The sequence below is a fragment of the Lethenteron reissneri genome, chromosome 9 (assembly GCF_015708825.2).
Source record: "Lethenteron reissneri isolate LAM-NWPU_2019-01 chromosome 9, ASM1570882v1, whole genome shotgun sequence".
NCBI classification, from domain to species: domain Eukaryota; kingdom Metazoa; phylum Chordata; class Hyperoartia; order Petromyzontiformes; family Petromyzontidae; genus Lethenteron; species Lethenteron reissneri.
In genome coordinates, this window is record NC_083787.1 from 10,965,003 (window position 1) to 10,987,859 (window position 22,857).

The 22,857-nt window shown below is 49.1% G+C and overlaps 2 protein-coding genes across 3 annotated transcripts; both read left to right on the forward strand.

Annotated features, from left to right (window-relative positions):
• Positions 1–715: 715 nt before the first annotated feature.
• Positions 716–10,338, forward strand: LOC133340232 (dehydrogenase/reductase SDR family member 4-like). The gene is made up of 8 exons (XM_061548262.1): positions 716–957; positions 3,266–3,443; positions 4,723–4,824; positions 5,285–5,355; positions 6,165–6,216; positions 7,044–7,178; positions 7,446–7,501; positions 7,950–10,338. Exons 1-8 carry the CDS (start codon positions 869–871, stop codon positions 8,062–8,064), a joined length of 798 nt encoding a protein of 265 aa, XP_061404246.1. The 5' UTR covers positions 716–868; the 3' UTR covers positions 8,065–10,338.
• Positions 10,339–10,930: 592 nt separating this feature from the next.
• On the forward strand, positions 10,931–20,978 carry LOC133340233 (restin homolog). Of its 2 annotated transcripts, none has more exons than XM_061548263.1 (9): positions 10,931–11,051; positions 13,220–13,396; positions 14,754–15,038; positions 15,457–15,703; positions 16,113–16,263; positions 17,048–17,201; positions 17,875–18,042; positions 19,123–19,275; positions 19,728–20,978. In XM_061548263.1, exons 1-9 carry the CDS (start codon positions 10,983–10,985, stop codon positions 19,845–19,847), a joined length of 1,524 nt encoding a protein of 507 aa, XP_061404247.1. In that variant the 5' UTR covers positions 10,931–10,982; the 3' UTR covers positions 19,848–20,978. The 2 variants fall into 2 exon arrangements, with proteins under 2 accessions (XP_061404247.1, XP_061404248.1); XM_061548264.1 differs by having other exon boundaries at positions 10,956–11,051; positions 13,226–13,396.
• The last annotated feature ends 1,879 nt before the right edge of the window (positions 20,979–22,857 follow it).

Here is a 22,857-nt window from a genome sequence, read left to right on the forward strand (position 1 = left end):
GTTAAAAGGGTAAAAACCGTGCTGTGAATGTTTTGGCGTTTGCATCGTCCTTGGGACTATTCGCCCTTTGGTCCACCAGCACTGGTGAGATAAAGCGATAATAAAAGGGGTTGTCTGTGGTGGAAACCAATCAGATTCAAGGACAATGCCTACATTATATAGCCACCGCTGTTTATGGGTTGCCCCCACCACCTTCCCCGTACCATCCCCTACAGCAACAGTCGTCATTCACCACTAAGTGGCGGTGACGTCACCACGGCGCTTGTGCCAGGCTAGGTGCACTTTAACCCGCTGGCAGGTCACGAAGAAAGTCCCAGGTGTTACGGGTTGACCGAGATGCACCACCTGTGCCAACTTGCTGCGTTTTATTCGCTTCGCTCGTTGTTGTGAGCGTCGCTCCTCTGCCCTCCGTTATTGGAGGGCGACTGCCTCCACCTGCCCAGTAGCAGCATCGTCCTTCACGAGCCTCCTCCTCCACAGAGGCCCTTCTTGACACCGCTGGTACCAGTCATTGGCAAGCCCTGCTCAGCTCCATATCCTCCTGTACCACATCACTCTACCAACCCCACTCCTCCCCATGCACAACCAATCGAACCATCACTTCACTCACCCGTACAGCCATTCAACCCGCCCCCTACACTCCCACCCGCCCGCCTTGCCCATCTCCCACTGACCTTCGACCTTCCTCGTTTACCCACCTCCCCCCACCACCCACACAATGCAGTCATAACCCCACTTTCTCCTCCGATCCACCACCCTCATCCCAGCCCTCGCTCTACAACCCTCGCCCTCTCTCAGCCTCATCTGACTCAACTATAACCCACGTGCGCCTCTGCCAATTGCGCCCTCGCGACGTGGCTGGGTTCAGATGGCTGCTGCTGCTGCTGCAGATGGTGGCCCTGCCAGACATCAGCCGCTCGCCGGCAAAATAGCCGTGGTCACGGGCTCCACGTACGGGTGAGTGCCGAGCGGTTGGGGGGGTGTTGGTGGTGTCGGTGGTGGTGGATGCGGTCCCTGCCTCCAGGTGAGAACCTAATGCAGTAAAGTGAATAAAACATTTTTTTAAGGTAACATGAAAATAATGAAAACTAAATTAGCTTTACTTTCACGTACTTTGAGTCCAACGGTTCAGTCGTTGGATGCTGGGACTCGAACAAGTAAGTATGACTGAACGTTCGGATGGTTAAACATTAAATTTTAAGGCGAATGAACATTCGTAAGTGCGTGTGATTGCAAGTCCGACGTTTTATCTCGGGGACTGCCTGTACTAGGCAAGGTCGAGTGCGGATGCATCGAGTGATAGCACAGCTGATGCATCGGTTCACGCAGTTCTGTACAAGTTCTCCGATCGATTTGTTTATTTAGGGTTGTATCACCGCGTGTTATTCTGGCATCATGTCCGACGTTTCGCCCCTCCGCGTGCTGGAAGATATTTCGGAACTGGACTGAACTTCACGAGATGGACAAAACGCACAATGGCCAGCCAGTGCGAGTAGTAATTAGACAAGACGAGAAGTGAACTTATTTTAGTTACTGGAGAAGCTCCCGTCGGGAATTGTGCCGAACAACGAGCAGTAGGACATGTTATTACAATTCTAGATTTGAAGCTTTCGTGACTGCAAGGATTACTCTTTGTTTTTTTCGGTAAAGTCACGTCGGTAAAACAATCAATAAAATAAAATAAATGCAACTGACTTTTTGTCTCGTTGTCTGTTAAAATCTCGAACAGAAATTTCTCCCCATAGAGGGCATTATTTGCCCTTGATTATTTATTTATTTTATTGATTGTTTTACCTACGCGACTTTACAGAAAAACCCAAAGATGTTATTACAACTCGAAAACACAGGAGTGAGATCTAAATATCAATTGCGTTCCAGTGAAATCTTAGAGCAGTGATGATAATGGGGGAAACAATTCCTTTATTGAGAGGAGGGGTAAAGGAGGAGTGGGGATGGGCGAATGCGCATGAACTGCCCGGTTCGTCCACTGCTGGATGAGGACACACGGAACGCCTACAAAACACCCACTGCGTGCTGAGTGATCACCCATCGGCAAAGCACGATCCAGGCTCAACAGCTGCCCAACTTCTGAGCGGTGATGTGATCCAGTGCGTTCCGAGGGATCGGGCCAGGAATGGTGATGAAGTGGTTCGCGCACTGCTGCGTTACAAACCTGGCCCCCCTGGGTTCCATTCCTGGCCACGACCAAGATCAGTGACGAGTTGGTCTTGGGTTCCGCTGCACTCCACCAACTCGCACTGACCAGGGTGGTGATGTGTGGTCAACAAACCTCCATGATCAGGGGTCTGTAACCTGAGGCTCGGATCCTGAGTCGCATGCAACTCTTTAAGGACTGCTTCGTGATGTCACTCATTAAGGACCGTCTTGTATTCAAATGCATTGCGGCGCTTGAAATATTGAGTTTTTTTTACCGAATTCGAAAAAAAGGCTCTTGTTGTTTTGGTTGCCAAACCCTGCCCATGACCTAAGCGGTCAAAGGGGCTTTAATATCAATACTGCTCAGGGTGGTTCTACGGGGGTCAGGCTGAGTGACGCGGGAGGGGTTATCGTAGACAAAGTTTGCAAGGTCAACTTTGTGTAAACGGGGTTGAATTCATACCACAGACAACAAGTGGTGGCGACGTGCCAGGCTAGGTGCACTTTGAGGCTACGTGAATTGTGGAAGGCTCGCTGCTGGAAAGAGGTCCCGAGACAGACCCAGGTGTTACGGGTTGATTGAGATGACTGGCACCAACTGAGCTCCCCAACCGCACGGTGCTGCCCTCGTTGCTGTGAGTGTTGCTCCTCCACGCATCACTGTTCATCTTGGAGGTTGCAACGCTTGCTCCGGTAATAATTTTGGCACAAAGTTTCCATGAAACGATTGATCTAATTATAGCGATATAGGGTACGTTGATAAAGGAAAATTATCCACACGTGTAACTTGTGATCTAGAATAGTATAGTGCTTTACACCGATAATCCCGACATCCAAACCATCCGAGTAACATTGCGATAAATATCGAGTGAAATAGAATTTATTCTCTATTTTTGTGTACAAATAAAAGTGTGAACATTGAAAAACTTGTTTTTAACATATATTTTGTATCGATATTTATTTTTTTTCTTAAGAGACAAAAACAGGATCAGATTTCAGGACCTCCCAACCCTCTGGTGAATGAATCAATGAGCGAACGAATACGATCACTGTAATCAGTGAAATATATGGGTTAACTGCACGAACATATGATGTGTGTCGCGTCCAGGATCGGGCTGGCCATAGCGCGCAGGTTGGCCCAGCATGGCGCCCACGTGGTCGTGAGCAGTCGTACCGAGGAACACGTGGCCCACGCTGCCGAGGAACTCAACGCCGAGGGCCTGAACGCCACGGGCATCGTGTGCCACGTGGGGGATGCCGCTCAGCGCACAAGGCTCATCAAAGAGGTGGGGCCATGACCCTGAACTTTGCACCATGAGCGTGACCCCTGCCTGCCGCGACGGGAGGTTCCAGCAGCAGTTACCATGCCCACCGCTGACGCGCATCTTCATCGCAAACTCAAACTTCAAGGTTGAAATTTAAAAAATATTACAAACACACATTCAATGAAACTTTGTACCTGTGGCCCCATACCATGGCGTAGGGAGTGGAGTCGATTGCGCAAAAAGGGCAGCAGACAGGCAGGAAAGATCAGTGGGAAATGTAAGGGATGCCGGGACAGAAGTCCTCAAGGCAGACAAAGAAGAGGGCACGGCTCAAGATGAGCAGCAGGGAGAGCGAAAGAACAGCACCGGTGCAGGAAGGGGAGTAGGAGAGGGAGTAGGAGGGGGAGAAGGAATGAACGTGCCGAGATGTCGGAGATGAGAGTGTGGTGATGATGAGAGGGGAGGGAAGAGGGAAAAGAGGGAAGGGATGAGCAAGCAGAAGTGAGCTGCATGGAGGGCGTCAGGGAGAGGGGAGGCATTCAGAGTGGGGGTAGCCACACATAATTCACGTGATTAACGGGAGCTTTGAGCTGATTTAGGATCAGTGAGTGTGTGGTACACAGAGATCATGAGGGTATCTGGGAACCCGGGGTGCAGTGAGGCCCTGGTTCACCAATGGAACTCATTAAACTTGTACTGCTGCAACAGAAACAATATTTCATAAATAGTTTGAAAGCTATACGTCACGTTTGGTTGGTTATTGTTTTGCACGGGGACTACACCTCACAATGTGCATAATATTCTGATTCGTTTCACATGTAAAAATGCTAACAACCAATTAAAATGGATTGCAGAAAATGTTTGACCCGGGCCGATAAAGGAGGCTACAAAAGTATTGCTCAATATAAAATAAGCAAAACAAGTGTTATGTACAAGTTCGCGAAGCAAATTAATATATCGCCAATCATTCGTCATCACCATCATCACAATCATCACTTACCTATCGTAATCACCTCCGATTAGCACAATTGGCTACATATATAAATCCAATCAACTACCATACCTACATCTAAAATGATCCGTAATGATTATCATCGGTTATTCATCAGTAGACATCAGTCATAATGACAATAATTAATCGGCAATAATCAGTCATTCACATCTTTTGCCGAAACGCACACGCCACTCCGTGAGTTGCGCAATTCGGTTGCAACTTATCCACAGAATAGTTGTGAAAGATGTACTTTGTCCTGGCTATGCAACCGTGTAAATGCCATCATAAATGTGTGCGCCCTTGCAGACTGTGAGCAAGCTGGGAGGGCTGGACATCCTCGTGCTCAACGCGGCAGTGAACCCGTACGTCGGACCCCTCCTCAACGCCACCGCGGAGATCTGGGATAAGGTGAGAGGCTCCAGAGTTCGACCCGAGAACGCTAAAAGGCGAACACTGCAAGCCCATGAAGAAGGTGGTCTCTGGTGTAGGCCAATCAGTTTCAAAGACAATGTGTGCATTATTATCTGAGTATGTTTGTTTGCATGTTTTGCCACAAGTACGTGTGGTTAATGCAGACTTGATTTCATGCAAATGGTATCTAATCATGTTTTATTGCCTATTCTTATTTTCATTATTATTTCTACTATTCATAGTCAGTCGGCAGTGATTTTCACAATCCCATGCTTCCTCTTAGGTGCAGTTATTGGACATCTGTATGAATAAATATTGTCATACTGAAATATTCTGACGGGTTGGTGGGTTAATTGGTTAATTGCTGGGCTATTTTATTGGTTAATTTAATTAGTAAATGTATGTATTCATTAATTGGCTGACGTGATAATTTGTTATTTTATATGTGACCGCACAGGTGCTGGATGTGAATTTAAAAGCCCCGTTCCTCTTGGTGAAGGAGGCCGCTCCTCACATGAAGGAGCGAGGGTGAGTGACGGGCGTGGGAAAGAGGAGGTGGGGGAGAAATGAGGGGGATTGGGGGGGAGCGAGGGAGGGAATACAGTCGGATCAAGTTGATTTGCTTAACCTAGGATTCGGCAACCAAAAAAGACAAGGGCCATTTTTTTCGAATTCGGTAAAAAACAAAATATTTCAAGAACTGCAATGTATGTGCATACGAGATGGTGGCCCTTAATAAATAACGTCACGAAACAGTTGTTAATGAGCCACATGAAGCTCCGGAGCCAAAGGTTGATAACCTCCGCCCATGGTAAACTGGACTTCCATGGTCAAGGGTCAGCAAGCAAAATAACAAGAAACATTGTTTTAGAATGTCAAGAGCCACACTGCAGTCCTCAAAGAGCTGCATGCGGCTCCGGAACCGCATGTTGCCGACCCCTGGCTTCACGTGGTGAGAACTCAAGGGAACAAACTGAGTCTCGTTTGCAAGAGTGGACTGACATGCATCACCAAAATGACAACAGTAAAACAAATAAAGTGAAATCATAGCAAATGAAGCAAATAGAAATCAGTGCAAAAGCAAATGCGTCATCACGTGACAAATCGAAGATGTCGGCAAAAGCACGCATCGGTGTTTAAGGATGGATTCCGTGTGGCATGGCGTGAGATGACGCACACGGAGCGGGCACCGCCAACCACTCGCGGCATACACCTGGCACCTGCTGCGTATAGCTGGCAGATTAACCAGGGGGGTCTCTCATATCAGCACCTCCCCACCTCCCCCCCCCCCCACCACCTCCCCCCCACCACCTCCCCCCCCCGGTCGTGTGGTTTAGGGAAGGTGCGGTTGTATTCATCTCGTCTGTCACCGCTTACTTCCCAAACGAGGTAAGGGGGTCAAGGCTTCAGGGCTCAAGGCCAGGTTAAAATAAAAACCATGAACAATTGTTATTTTACCAGGTAAGGCCCATTGAGCTATACGGCTTTTTCAGAACCTATCTAGCCACCAAAGATAGCTCAATTAAGTGGCTTATCACGTGGAAATGTATCGCGGCCGAATATTCTAAACACACGTTGATTCTAAATGTGGAGGGAAAAAACTGGAGGACCCGGAGAAAAATCCGCGTGACCATGCAGATTTAAAACATGCCAACTCCAAACATAACACAGGTGTCAGGGTTGGGAGCGAACCCACGACCTCCTGCATTCCAGGCAAGGTCGTTAACATCGCATGACCTACTCGGGGGTCCCAAGCTGCATTCCCCTGGCAGGGGGGTAAGGACCCTCTCGATCGATTCCTTGCTCCCTTTCAGCAGTGGTTGGACATTAGAGGATGACAATGATAAACGATGGTGGTGGTAATTAAGACGCTGCCAACTCTAAAGGTTTGCCAAGTGATTTAGCATCGGCAGCATAACATCGAAACATGGAAGTAGGGGGCTGCTACCCCCCAATTCTTGTAAAACTGGAGGTATGCACCTTCGTGCTCACCACCCTCACCACAATCATCTCCTTCACCACCTTGACCAAGCTTACCCACCCTCACCACGAGCACGGACCTTACCACGCTCACCCACTCCCACAATGCTTACCGTACCATGCTCACCACGATCACCATCCCCACCGCGCTCACTGGCCATCCCTTTGAGGGTTGCGGTGCCGACTTTTAATCGGTGCTCGCTAACAGGGGGCTCGCTCGGTGGTGCCGCGTGCAGGACATAGGCCCCTACTGCGTGAGCAAGACGGCTCTGCTGGGCCTCACCAAAGCCCTGTCGCGGTCGCTTGCCGCCATGAACATCCGCGTGAACAACGTGGCGCCCGGGCTCATCGAGACCGGCTTCAGCGCCGGCGTGAGTGACTCCCAGAACTTACACGGGAGGTGCAGACTTGCCTGGGAATGTGTAGACTCGCCCAGGGACGTGCAAGCTTGACCGGGGAGGTGCAGACTCGCTAACACCACTTGCTCCAACAATCCATGTAGGTTCCATGGGGGATCTTTGTCTTTGTGATATAGTGTTGTAACATGATGTGATCACAGTGTGGCGAAGGTGGCTGTGGTGGTGTGGCCAGTGCGGACGTGGTGTGTAGTCACATTTTGGTGTGTGCGGTGCGTGCAGCTGGTAAAGGATGAGAAGATGATGGAGATGTTCAGAAAAGTTACCGCCATTCCCAGGTGAGTCTTAACGTCCGGCTGAGATCTACACAACTCTCATCCCTAAACCGAGGCCTGACGACCTTATTCTTATTACCCATAATGGTAAATTGGAATTCCCACCCACTGCCTTGGGGGGCAGTGGCGTGGTTGTCATGAGCCCTGTGGTGCAAGCACCGAGGCAGTTGCACGTCCTGCACACTCAATAGCTATACATGACCAAGCACGACACTAGTCTATGAGTGTCTGCGTGCATCTGGGACTTGGTGGTAAAGCGTGGTTGGCTTGGGCCCTGGTTGCAAGGTGTGATAATGGAGCCCGCTGTCCCAACTTGCCCTGCTACCTCCTGGCCTCGTGGCCCGGTGCCTGCATGGGCCTCTGTGCGCTCCTGTGCAGTTGCATGGCCTGCACACTCGATTAGCTGCGTGACTGTCCAGCAGTGGAGATGGCGTTGGGTTTGACTTTGCAGGGCTGGCTCCCCCGAGGAGGTGGCGTCCCTCGTCTCGTTCCTGTGCTCCCGGGATGCCGGCTACATCACGGGGCAGACGATGGTGGTGGATGGAGGGGGCATCTCGCGCCTCTAGCGCCCTGCACAACGCAGCCTACACCCTGCGCGATACAATCTACCGTCTCTACCCTGCTCTCCACATGATGCACCCTACATCCTGCGCAGTGCACAAAGCATCCTGCATGATGCTTTCTTCACAACGTATCCAATCTCACTGCACCTTGCACAATACAGCCTGCAACCCAGCCCTCTGCTTCGTAGACCTAGCTCGCTTCCTGCACAGTGCACCCCATTTACCAGCACCCTGCAATCGGCACGCTTCACCCGTCTCTCTGTGGTAGCAGCTCCTCCCTGCACCACCCGGCTGACTCCACTGCATGCCGCGTTCTGCACGTTGCCTCAAGGGCGTGTGGGTAAAGCATTCCCGTGGTAATTATTCAAACTATAACTTTTTATTTCACCAGGTAAATTACTTATATAACTCTTTTTAGAAGCAATCTGGCCACAAATGATAGTTCAACGGAGTGGCTTATCTTGTAGAAATGTATTGCAGAAAAATACTCTAAACGCATGTTTCTAAATGTAGAGGGAAAAACCAGATAACCTGGAGAACAATCCTCGCAACCACGGGGAGGGAGAGAGACATGCAAACTCCAAATATTCAGGTGTCACGGTCCGGATCGAACCCACGACCTCCTGCAAACTAGGTGAGGGAGTTAACATTTCACCACCGTGGCGCCATTATTTTGTACCAGGTTACACAGTAACAGACTCGAACGAAGACGCAGTCCCTCCACATGGCGTTTAACAGTTTGTGGGGCAAGCAAGTGCTGTTAGAGCACTTTTTTAGGCCAGCAAGTTATATGAGGGGCGTGGGTGGTCAGTTTTACCCAGGATAGCCACACTGAGTCTCATGACTTTTCAGGAGAGTCCTGCCAGGATTTCCCAGCGATGATTGCTATGCACAGTATATTCCAACTGAGTAATTTGCGGGCAATTTTATTAAAATCTGGTCCATTATGCTGGGACCTTCAACATCCGCTCGGAAGCAGACGGCACGTGGTGTCTTTGCGGTGAACACGCTTGTAGCATTAAACAGGGCGGCCGCTGGATTAGAACCGCAAACCTCCGCGACAAACGGCGAACGCACTACTGTGACAGATACACATGTCGAGTGTGTAATCACTCAACATGTGTGAGTGATTACGCACAACAACATTGCGTTGAGTAATTATACAACAATGTTGATTCCACACAACAATGTTGTATTGAGTGTAATTACACGCAACAATGTTGATTACACCACGTTTTATTGAGCGTAATTACAACAATGTTGATTACACACAACGTTGTGTTGAATGCAATCACAACAACGTTGTGTTGAGTAATCACACGCAACAAAGTTGTGTTGAGTGTAATCAGAATGTTGTGTAATTACACACAACAATGTTGATCACACACGTTTTAATGAGTACAGTATAATTAAAACACTGTTGATTACACACAATGTTGTGTTGAGTGTAATCACACACAACGTTGTGTTGAGTAATACAGATAGTCCCCGAGTTACGATGGTCCGACTTACGATATTTCAATCTTACGATGGCGATACGACAAAATTGTTAAATATTTTGAATTTCGCGCGGCAGACAAACGCAGCAGCGTACGAGGTACGATGCTGTACGTTGGGGCGCTGCCGAGATGTATGCATCTCCCGCCTTGTGTGATGCAGATAGGATTGTTTCCTGAAAAAAACTTCCTATTAAATTGCAGTTCATATAGGTAGGCTCATAATTTACCTTGTTTTTTACTGTGCAATACAGTATTGTAATTAATAAATACATACAGTATATAGTTTTTACAGTACGCCACTGTAAATTGCTCTGTTTTGCAAAATTATCACCATTTTTTAAGACTCCTGGGTAGGCAAGGCCATCTTCGACTTACGATATTTTTGACTTACGATGTGGGTCGTCGTAACGCATCTCCATCGTAAGTAGAGGACAACCTGTATCATCACAGGCAACAATGTTGATGACACACGGGGTCCAATAGAGGGCGCCGTAGTCGTGGTACGGGGACGCGAGTTATGAACGCCACTCCGGCGCTGTAAAGCGATCAGAACCGGAATATTTATTTGTACACTGGAGGAATCCGATGAGCTATGCAGCTCTTTCTCACAGACGTCCAGCGTCTTGGCCGTCACGATAGAACGATTAGAACGAGGCCGTTAAACGTGGAGGTATAAATGAGGGTGATGCTGGTAGGAACCTCCTGGTTACACCAGCCCACAGGGGATTATTGTGTCCGTCCGTCGTGCATCCAAAAATGGGAGGGGTGGGGCTGGGTGGAGAGGGGAGGGTGGGGAGGGACTGGGAGGGTGGGGCTAGGTGGGGAGGGTGGGGGCTGGGTGGGGAGGGGCTGGTCACCCCGTGGTGCCCTTATAAAACTCAACGTTTAACCTACTCACGCCGGCTTGTGCCCACCCTCACATTCGGGCATATTTGCGGAATACACCACGCCGCCGTTGACCCTGGCCATTGACCGAGCAACCCAACGTTACTACCAGCTCTCTCTGCAGGAATGTGTTATAAGTCGGTGTGTCGTGCCCTAGTGAAGTTGCCATGGGCGTGTTCGTGGCCGTGTCAGGAGCGAGGTGAGGGGTGAGGAGGGCGAGGTGAGGTCGGTAAGGGAGGTGCCCTTCTCAGGACCAAGTCGCGTGCGAGTGTTGCACGATATTTGTTGCTATGCTCGATGTTTGATTTGTGACAAAACAATGAATAAAGTACTCAATACATCGTGAATTATCGTCAATTATTCGTTTCTGCTACATAGAGGGCAGGTAACCGCGCGTGCCGGGGGGGGGGGGGGTTCACGTGCTCTGGCTCCGCCCACAGTAGGCGGGGCCAATGACGTCACCTCCGGCTTTGACGTCACTCCGACAGGGCGAGCGAGCTGAGCGGCTGCTTCTCTCTTGCGCCCCCAACAGGAACTATGAGGTTCTTCAAGAGAGCGCAGCAGTTGCAAGCGACGCTGGAGACTTCGAATTCGTCAACAGTGGAGGTGAGTGGCGCCACCTGTTGCCTTTCAGCGGCATCGGAGTTATACGAAATAAATACCGTGATCACATCGAGAGAAAAAAAATCGATTTTTTTTTGTTATTTAAGTTTAACTTTAAAATTGAACGCTTGATACGTAGGTAAGGAGGTTCATAGTTTAATATCACAGATTGAGGGTTTCATCAAGGATTTTAGTCGGAAGGAGCTTTCTCTGGGCAAGGTGGGCCTTGTTTGCGTTGCCATGGTGACAGCATCTCGGACCAACTGCCGTTGTCCAGCAGCTGTGCCTGGGGGTCACGTGGCATTTGGATGACGCGATAAGGACGAGCCGTAGACTCCGCCCATATAGGGTTGGCTCCGCCCACATAGCGTGGAGCCAATGACGTCACCACTGTGATGTCTTTGGTTCTTTCGGTTAAGTCACGTATAAAGATAAAATAATAAATTAAATTAAATACTAGCATACGACGTTTCGATTGCAACACAAGCAATCATCATCAGGTGATGTCTGTTACGTCATTCATATCGGTTTTTGGGTGAGATCGCGTTATTATAAATGTGTCGCAACCCTCCACCACCCGACACGGCCAATCAGTAAAAAATGTGTCACGTTAACAAAACGCCAATTAGTTACTTCTTCAGCCCACCGGTGTGTTTGAAGAGTGAATCCACAACATTTAGAATTTGAGTACGACGTTTCGCTGGTAATTACATTACTAATCTTGACTTAGGGGCCGTCCATAAATGACGTCACGCAATTTTGGGCGATTTTTAACCCCCCCCCTCGTCACACGGCGTCACCAAAAGTCAGACCCCCTCAAATATGACGTCACAAAGCTCTGCCCCCATATTTCCATTTTGAAAATAAAACATGCTTCAAATCACTTTAAACTATCGTCATTGTAGTGCGCATTTAATGTGGCGCTACACTTTGATATTGTAGGAGAAAGTATGTATTAAAAAGGTGTTGGAAAGCTGAAATTTAGCATAAAATTCACTTGAAAATATTCAACGTCCAACTAAAACTGCAGATGTTCAGAATATTACATTGAAATTCTCTTAGGATTATAAAATTTTAAAAGTAATTATAACTAAAAAATTACTTGAAACTGTGCAGTAGAACGAAGCAAAATGGAGAGTACAATTATAACAATCACATATTCATTTCACAGAATGTTTTGATGGCAGAGTTGTACTTGGCAAGAGAGGGGAGACAAAGCTAGGCTGGAGTGGAGGCCACCGCTAGAAATCTGTATGGAATTAATACAGGCAGTCCTCGCTTAGCGCTCAAGATGCGTAGGTGGAGAAGTGAACATTCATCATAATAAAGGCATTCATCGAATCAGCGCTTGAAGGGTTATACCATTGTACATATGGGGATGCCTTCCCTACAGCGTTGTCTCTTATGCACAATAAACGAGGGCTTCATTGGGGTGTCAGTATCAGCGCAATTTAATTACAGTAATAAAACAGATAGTAAACATTATATCAAAACAAATATATCTTTGTATTATCAATAAGTATTATGTAATGTACTCGCCTGATGCTCACCCACTCGAACGACCTTATCACTTGCATGTTACCATTCTAAGTGATACTTTTCCTTGACCTGTTGGTCTCATTTCCAGCACTAACACATTTGCAGGCCTCTTTCCAGACATTTGGGGGCAAAGAGAGACCAAGAAAGAGCAAACACGTCGGCGGACCAGGGTGTCTTTTAAAAACTGGCGAGCGCTGCGTGGCTCAAAGCGTACTGTGATTAAACTGAATAACAAATATTGTAACAACATTGACAAAATTATACTCGTGACCATACAGCGTCATAATTGAATCGTGGGGGTTAGTTGCTGGTTGCCCCAGAGCGTTCGTCACTCTCACTGGCTGAGCGAATGTAAACAGAGATGGCGGTGGGTGCGTTTCTCTGAGACCAACGCTGCTGCGCGTTCTACCACGGTGTTTAGGCTGTGTGGGGAATAGTGTTGTCTTGCGTGGGTGTGTGGGTGTCAGCGTATCTGTCCTATATGTGTCTACCTGTATATGAGGTACTTCACTTGCCATGTGCCATGGTGTTGTCTCCACCATCCGAAGTCAAATGGCGTCCGTCACGATGCTAATGAAGGCAGGATTTACAGGGAGGAGCTAACGTGCCCATGCCATGTGCCCTTGCTCCAGTCGCAGTTGCCAATGCCGGAGAACGAAATGCACCAGCTGTCTCAGGAGGTGTCGAACCTGCGGGCCAACCTGGGCAGGGCACGAGCGCATTTCAACACCCTGCGTCGTGCACTGAGCCAGAAGGATAAGAGCCTCCACGAGATGCTGCACCAACTAGAGATCCACCGTGCTGAGGAGGTACCGTGGCCGCCGCCAACCCCTCCCCGTCCCCTTGTTGCCCGGAGCGCGGCTAAAATTAAACGTGTTTTCGTTGTGAAGCTGCGTGGTGCACAAGCAGGGATAACAAAACCTCAACATATTCGTCAATAAGACTGCAATGAATATTGCTTTGAGTTATCTGCTCTAAAAAAGGGCCATTGCCTGAAACGTCACCATTTCGTTTTTGATGAATGTGTTGAGTTTTTATTCAGAGTGCGATCTAAACGTCAAGGAAATGGGCCATTAAATAAGTGCATTCTGGGAGGTGGCTGGGTGCCCCAGGGGTCAGAGATGCTGTGCCAGCACTGCTGAGATGCCAGGATCAAATCCAGATTACAGCCACCCAACCGCAGTGATTTAACCGGGTTCCCAAGCGTAATGAGTTGGTGGTCTCAGCCTGGCCGCCAATGAGTGCACAAATAAACCCAACGAATAATATTTTGGTTCTGTACTTAATTTGGCTAAATTTGAATCCTAATACTGTTGAAAATGAAAAAAAGCAGATCAAACACAATTTTTGTATCATAGCATCTCCCCACAGAATGTGCATGTAGTATATTTTACTGATTAATACACCTGTATGGGGCTGACCAGCATGGGGAAGTATAGTAAAACACATCCCCATGACCGACATGGCATTGAGTTGTTCTGAATATTGACTCCATTTGAAGACGATCATTTGGGTGCTCGGAATTTCTTCATAATCTAATGATGAAGAGCGTTTCCATGTTGTATGCATGCTTACCAATGGTTGATATATCATGGTTATATTTTCGGCATTTCTTTTAGTATTCGAAATATTTTATATTCTCTTTAAACGTGATTGTGGTATGTTCATTACGACCATGGGTGTTTAACCCGTGGTCGTATTGTTCACAATATAATCAAAACTTCTTCTCTTTTCATTTTGAAAAGCATCCATTGCATGTGTGCGTACCCATCTGCGTGAGTGCCACCTATATGGGCACATGTGCGTCTCTGTACTCGATCTCTGTGTCTCTGCATGCGTACGTTGTCTCCCTGTACATGTAATGCCTGTGGCTATGTACATGTCTCTCCATATGCACTGTGACTTTCCGTACATGTGTCCAATTTTTTACATGTGACTTGCTTGTGTCATTGCGTGTACATGTCTCTGTATGTTTGTCATTTCTCTATTTCTTTTCGTGTGTCTCCTGCCTGTGTCTCTGTCTCTATTTCTCTGTACAACTACATACTGCGTGTATCAGTATGTCTCTACCTGTCCTCATCTGCACGCTGCACGTGTCTGTGATGAGGGGTTGCCCACCTATGCATACACGTGCCTGTGCCACTGTGCCCATCTGTCCGTGAGCAGCTACGGGCGCACTCGCAGGCCATCGACAGCCTGCAGGCGGAGTTGGAGGCAGCGCGGCGGGGTGAGCAGGAGGCCGAGGAGCGTTCCGTGCACGACGCCAAAGCCGCGTCATCGGAGCTGGCAGAGTTCACGCTTAGGACTGAGCGGCTTCAGGAGCAGCTGAGACATGAGCACGAGGAGACTCTGAATCTGGCACGCATGGAGCTGGCCGAATATCGTGCATCGCACACGCACGCCGACTCAGAGTACGACGCTCACGTCGTGCACATCGCGGTCCTGCAGAAGGTGAGGCCTCCACTCTCGCAACAGCCACCCCCCTACCCTCCCCCTACCCACACTCTAGCTCCCTTGTCATTCGGGGCCATTGATTGGTGTCCTGGAAAATACTTGATAAGCCACATAATCACTTAGAGCTCTTTTCATAATTGGCCAAGGCTCATTCATTGCTGGATGAAGGTCTCCCTTAAGCCACCACCACCTCTCACAATCTTGCAATGATAACAATTCACTTAGTACCTGCACACAATCAGATTCCATCGCTCCATTCCCAGGCTGACCATCCGTCATCCCCTTGAGCAATGTATCCTGCCCAAGCCCACTTAATTTTCTCAATATATTGGGTGAGCGATGAAAAGAATTATGAATGTATTCAAATTACATGTAATCATGTGTAATATAGATACTGCCTGTCCTCCGCCCGCAGGAGCTGAAGGAGCGTGACGAGCTGCTGCGGCGCTCTGAGGCCGACCTGGTGGTGGCACAGGAAGTGGCACGAGAGCGTGGCACTGAAGCCGAGCGGCTGGGCGCCGAGGCCGCGGAGCTGAGTGTGACCATGCGTGACCTCTATGCCAACCAAGAGGTGCAGCAAACTGAGGTGGACACCCTGCGGGATGAAGCGCTGGAGTTGCAGCAACGGCTGCAGGAGACCAACACTTGCTTCGAGGAGACCGGTGGGTCGGGGCCTGTGCTCCCAATCTTTCTAAATCCACGGACCCATTGAACACTCATTTTTGTAGACCACTATGCACCAATAACTTATTTTCACGAGTTTGAACGAGTCTAAGTCCTAGAAACATTTCACACGTGGACCACTTCCATTGCCTAACATAGTAGGACTGCACTGGGTTTACTAAATGCTCTCTCGCTAAGTCCTTCCTGTGCATGTATTATTATTTTGGACCCTGTTTGAATGCAAGCTGGTGAATAAGTCTGAGGTACCTAATCCCTCTAGCCCCGAGTCTGCTGCTACTACTCCCGCTGCTGTTACTCTTCCTCCTGATGCTTGCTGCTCTTTCTCCACCTGCTGCCGCTGGTGGCTATACTGTCTTCATCGCCGTGGTTTTGTGTCCCTTTCGGCAGCCAATTCTCTGAAGCAACAGCATGAGCGTGCGGAGCTGTCTCAGGCAGATCTGGTGGCGATGCAGGCACGGCTAGGCGAGCACAAGGTGGAGAGCGAGCGGATGCTGCAGAATGAGAAGCGCCGTGCCCAGGAAGAGCTCGACAACACCAGGTGCGTAGCGCAGGCACCGGTGGCAGCGACGGTGAGATTGGGGGCATGGGGGGCGTGTTTAGGAGGGTGCTCGGTGGGTGTGGGAGTGATGGAATGGCGGTCCGTAGCGAGGTGGCAGAGGTGAGCGGTGGTGGAATGGCGGTAGAGTCACATCAAGGAGTCATGGCACGAGAAGGACAAATACGTGCAACGTCCAAGGTGTTCAGATCACGCATGTGCGAGCGTGTGCTTCCGAAGAGCAGAACACAGGGTAACTGAGGTTGAGTGATGGACATATGGGAAAGTAGAAAATCAAGGAACAATTTGTAATACAATCCACGTTTGAAAAAGTTCCCAGGCTGCTCTTCTTGTAGCACCAGTCGTACCATGGCCATGCAATTGCTTTTACTGAGATTTGGTGATCTGCACATATGCACCGTGGCCTTCAGCTTACCGCTTCTCGAATGCTCATTCTCTTCCTCTTCACTCCCCTTGCCCCGCTCTTTCCTTTACCTCCCCTACCCATTCGTGATCCCGAAGTACCCTATGTCGCGGTCTCTCATTCTTTAACCCTTGTATGCCCCTACCATCTAAATGATTAAATTCTGTCACTTTTTTTAAATATGTCAAACGCTTTGAATTAAGTCGCTCTATAAATATACAATTAGATTAGATATATAGGATAGTGCAGTGTGAGATCTTCCATGGTTCGGTGTTGGATTCTCAGTGCGAGTGAGCGAGCGAGTTAGTGAGCGTGGGAGTGCCCGTGCTTGACGCCGTGCTGCCTCCTTGTGGTGTTGTACAGGGGCAAGATGGAGTTCATCAAGGCCGAGCTGGGAGTCTCCAGGGCAGAGGAGGCCACGACGGCACAGGAAGTGGTGCGGCTGCAGTACACAATTCATCACGCGGATGCTGAGATGAATTTCATGCGCGGCCAGATCGACGGGCTGCAGCACCAGGTAACCAGAGGCTTAAGCTGCAGTCCCACACCTCTATTTGTGTGCACGTGAGTTCGCGTTTAAAGTCAATGTTAAAAAATATATATATTTCATGGAAGCAGGTTCTTAAGTACGAATGTTCGTAAGTCCGGTGTTCGTAAGCCGAGGACTGCCTATATACACTTATTTTTCACACTGATGTATAGATGCGCGCTGGGTTACTGAACATCCTCCGTTTAGGGACTGTACCACGTTACAATCCATCATCCCACCTCTAGTAGAAGTACCTACTACTACTAGACAATCTCCCTGTTGCTACGTGCATCTCGATCCCATCCCTTAATTTTACCTTTTAATGCACCTTTTGGGTTAATTGATTCATATATATGGGCTTTTATAGGTGTTATTTTGGGTTGTATGGATGGTGGTCGCCCATCCAAGCACCATCAAAGTTAAACCGTGCTTTTCTTCTAAAATATAATATTGGGTGTATTTTGGGTCATTTGGTCATGGGTGGTATGATGTATGGACATATGTGAAAAAGAGTTTCATAGCTGTTCAGATTCCTATATTTAAAATAAAGATACTGGTTCTGTATGTCTTCGTTGTATCTGAATGTTCTATAGTAACTGCACGCAGTCATTAAAATGCTTTGCCGTATCCCTCTGCTGCTTTATGGCCGTGGCCCACACAGCTCATTGAGAACAACAATCAGACGGGATCCCTGCAGGCGGGGATTCTGGGCTACCAGCGCATGGTGGCGGAGCTGCATGCTGCGCTGGCGCCATCCCACGAAAACTTGCAGAGCTTGCACGTACAGCTCCAGGATCTGCAAGTGGTGCACCAGCAGAGCGAGGCGAAGGTGAGCGCACAGCATTTGGCGTCACAAAGATCCCCTGTATAGCCTTAATAGACTATTGGGGCAAGTGCTGTTAGCGAGCACCTATGAAGGCCGGCACAGCATGCGAGGGGATGTGTGACCAGCACCATACCCATCTGCCTGTGTATCCCAAGTGGTGATGTTTACACACCGTCTAGGTGCTCATTTGAGGCTGAATCGACCTAGGGGAGGCCTAGGAACGATTCAGAAAATTGTCACTAGTGTTGGCCATGAGTGAGAATTTAACTCGGGTCGCTGGGTTCGTAGCGCAGCGCGCAAACTGCTAAAGTGCCGCTCCCCACGCACTCAATTTCACATACACACACGTGTGTGTGCACACCCACTTTCACTTCCAGCACGAGGCTGACTCATGACATCTCATGGAGGATCGCTGCAATGAACAAAATAGTTCCACGGTTCAGTTTGCAAATGCGAGTTTGCATTTTAAGTCAATGGTAACCGAAAATTAATACATTTCATGGAAACAGGTTCGTCAGTCGGATATCCGTAAGTTGATGACTGCCTGTATACACTTCTTTTTCATACTGATTGTACAGTATGGATGCGCACTGGGTTACTGAGCATCCTCTGTTTTGGAACTGTACCACGTTACGATCCACCATCCCACCTCTAGTAGAAGTACCTACTACTACGAGACCATCTGCTTCCCTCTGCTACATGCATCTCCCTCCCTGTTTTTGGTTGGAAAGCCATTTTAATCTGAGATTTTAATGCAGCTTTTGGGTTAATTCATATATGTGGGCTTTTATAGGTGTTCTCTTGGGTTGTATGGATGGTGGTAGTCCATCCAAGCACTATGGAAGTTCAGCCATGCTTTTCTTCCAAGATCTGAGGTGATTGGGTGCATTCTGGTAATTTGGTCATAGGTGGTGTATGGACATCTGTGTAAAAGAGCTTCATAGCTCATTACATTGCTCAATTATAAATAAAGATTCCGATTCGATGTGTCTGTTGTTGCATCTGTATGTTATACAATAACCGCACGCAATCGTTAAAATGCTTTTCTGTTTCTTTGCCGCCGTTTGCCCATGGCCCACACAGCTCATTGACAGGAATTGGCAGCTGGAATCTCTGCAGGCAGAGATTCAGTGGTATGAACGTGTGGTGGTGGAGCTGCACGCCGAGTTGGCGCCCTACCGCGACAACAGCCAGAGCACACACTCAGAGCAGCAGCGTCTGCAGAGCGAGGTGGAGGTGAGCACACAGCACTCGTGCGTCGCACACACACAAGTATATAATTTGCGTTAAACGTAAATAATATATTCATACACACGATTCAGTGTATGATGATAATGAGCTGGTCTAACCATCTCGTTAAGTCGTCATGGTCCTCATTTACAAATACAGATTATCTATCTATAGACACAATTCCATTATTGCTGTAAACAATGATAACGATAAGAATGATTTAGCACCTTTCTGTACACCGGGGCATCTCAGAGTGCTTTACATCACATCTCATCTCAGAGTGTTTGAAAGGGAACCCTCAATGACAGATGTCCCTGTGGGCACAAGGTGACTCAGCACCTGGCGTGAAATTGGCATTTGTCTGCCAGTAGGGGGTGCTGATTGTTGTGTGTAATCCCAGTTGAGCTCGTATATGTACTTAGTTGTGTGTAGTGTATAATGGGTCGGTTTGTCCACAGCTTCCTACGGTTGAGGAAGAGGACATCTCAATCTGCTCACTGGAGCCCGGCGTTCAAGAAGCCTCCCAAGACCTGCCCCCCAAGGCCTCCAACACCCTCCGCGCCTCTCACATTGACTAACACACACACATATCGACTGACAAACACACATATCGACTTACAAATATACATCGACTCACACACATGCATGGACCTAAACACACATGGACTTACACACACATATGGACTTACACACACACACACCGACTCACACACACACATGGACTTACACACACAATTTTATACGGACTTATACACACACATATCGACTAAGACACACACACGTGGACTACACACACACATGGACCCCCGCACACACATCGACTGACACACACACAGACTGACACACACACATCGACTCACACACACACACTGCCCTACACACACATACACATATGGACTCACACACACAGACATCGACTTTAGATACACACAAAGACAAAGATCCCCCGTATAGCCTTAACAGACTGTAGGGGTAAGTGCTGTTAGCGAGCACCTATAAAGGCCGGAACGGCACACGAGGGGGTGGGTGGCCAGCACCACGCCCGACCGCCTTTGTCTCCCCAGTGGCGATGTTTATGCACCGCACCAGGTACTCATTTCAGGCTGAGTCGACCTAGGGGAGGCCCAGGACTGGTTCAGATAATCGTCACTGGTGTTGGCCGTGAGCGGGAATCGAACCCGGGTCGCCAGATTCATAGCGCAGCGAGCTAACTGCTACACTACCGCTCCCCACACAAATAGACAAATATCCCCCGTGTAGCCTTAACAGACTGTAGGGGCAAGTGCTGTTAGCGAGCACCTATGAAGGCAGGCACGGCACACGAGGGGTTGGGTGGCCAACACCACGCCTGGCCGCCTTTGTCTCCCTAGTGGCGATGTTTACACACCGCACCAGGTACTCATTTTAGGCTGAGTCGACCTAGGGGAGGCCAAGGACCGGTTCTGATAACCGTCACCGGTGTTGGCCATGAGCGGGAATCGAACTCGGGTCGCCGGGTTCACAGCGCAGCGCGCTAACCACTACACTACCGCTCCCCACACACTCACACACACGTAAACGTACACACACACATCGACTCGCACACATATGGACTCATCACACACACATACACATCGACGTACACACATATCGACTGACACATGTAATATTGCTCGCAGAGACGGCGTCTCTCTTCTGTTTGTTTATTATCAAATAAATATCAACCAATAACTCAATGTGCAACTGCGAGTGACTATATACACATGGGTGTTTCACACGACACGATTCTGGGATAACATAACCTCTTCTTGTAAGACAACTCGCGGACGATGAAGACGGCCTGGTCCCAGATCACGACGGCGTAGTTCCCCCACACCAAGCAGTGCCCTGAACCTTCACTCACACTGCTACTTATCCTCACCGGGCCCGACCACACCCTATGCCTTAATCCAATTGGTTCCCATCTAAGGAATGCTTATTAACTCGTCCTTCCCTACCATTGGCTCTCGTCGCGTGAATGCTCATGAACTCATTAGCAACCATGGTCCCGGTAACCCTTCCATTAGTAACTATGGTCCCGGGGAGCCCCACCGTCCGCTATCGCCCCGCACTGTCATTACAACACCCCCCCTTTGCAACGTCAATAACGGCTTCCGAACGCCGAGATGTAATAATTTGGTTTCGTGTACCTCTCGAGTCAACGCACCCCGTAAAACCGTAAGAACCACCAGGCCGTAGTGTTGAAACCCCTCATTCCATCTCATAAGCAACCCGTCCCTCAGCACAATCTTTGAGGACTTCGCCGAGCTAGGGTTCGTTCGTTTCTGCTCCGCACGCCCCCGGAGTCGCAACAAGGACGCGTCATCCGTTTGCAACCGACCCCATTCGGCAAGCGTGAGGCCCAGCGTTCCATCTACCGGCGCAAAGTTACCAATGGGTGCTGCGCTCTCCACTGACGTCACTACCCCGGATGGCTTTGCGCCCCGTGGCTTACATCGTCCTGCGCCCGTTGAACAAGCACAGCCCTCCCCCGTCGGCATTCGGGATAATGTGTCTGCATTACTATGCCGCAACCCTTTTCGTTAAATCACCTAAAATAAAAATTCCTGTAATATCTCCAACCAACGTGACAGTTGGCCCGAAGGTCGATCCACACGCAAGGAGTATTGAAGGGCCGCGTGGTCCGTGTGGACCACGAATTCCCTACCGTGCAGGTAAGGCCTGTACTGTTGCCTGCGTCAACGTCGCATGGGCTAACACCGTTCCCGCCTGAACCACCACCGGCTCCACCCCAACATTAAGGACTTGTAAGAACAGCTCCTGACCGCCTCCCCACAGCGTCAACGCACCCACCAATGTAAGCCCCCGGGATACCGCCTTAGACGGGATAAGGAGGACACCTGCCTCCAGGTCAGACAGGTCCAACCGTCTACGGTAACGCAGCGAGACCAAATCTTGAGTACTGGGCGGACTCTCCAAAATTTCCTTAACCAGAGCCTGGACCGACAACCCCTGTATTTCGCGTCTATGTGGGGAATACAAAAAAAACCGCCGCCCTGACGGCATCTGAACACAAACCTGTTCGGTGAAAATCAGTAGGGGCATCCTACTAAAAGAAATCCGTGCCCAAAAGGCAGGGAACCGCTAATGTTTTCTAAATTAATACTGGCCCTGGTATCTCAATCTCCCCCAATGAAATGTGAGCATCTATTTGACCTACAACACCCATACTTCTCCCGTACGCCGCCACGCACACGTCAACCACCGGCGCCGCACGACGATTTGCAAAAGGCAACGTTTCGAAAACAACCTCCGATATGATAGTAGCCGAGGCGCCCGTGTCAACCAGAACCCGAACGTCCACCCCTTGTACACGCCCGACGATAACCGACGTGCCACTCTGCATGCCAGCTGTCACCATTGCGTGCGCGAGTTTGGCCACCCCTGCATTGACCAATCGATCGTTGCCCCCGACTAGAGAGCCCCCTTGTCCCGACGAGTGAAATCTGTGTGATTCCTATCTGAAACCTGATTTCCACCACCATCTGGCACAGAAGAATTCCCTCATCAAAACACTACACCATAGGGCCCACTGCATTTCTGACCAAC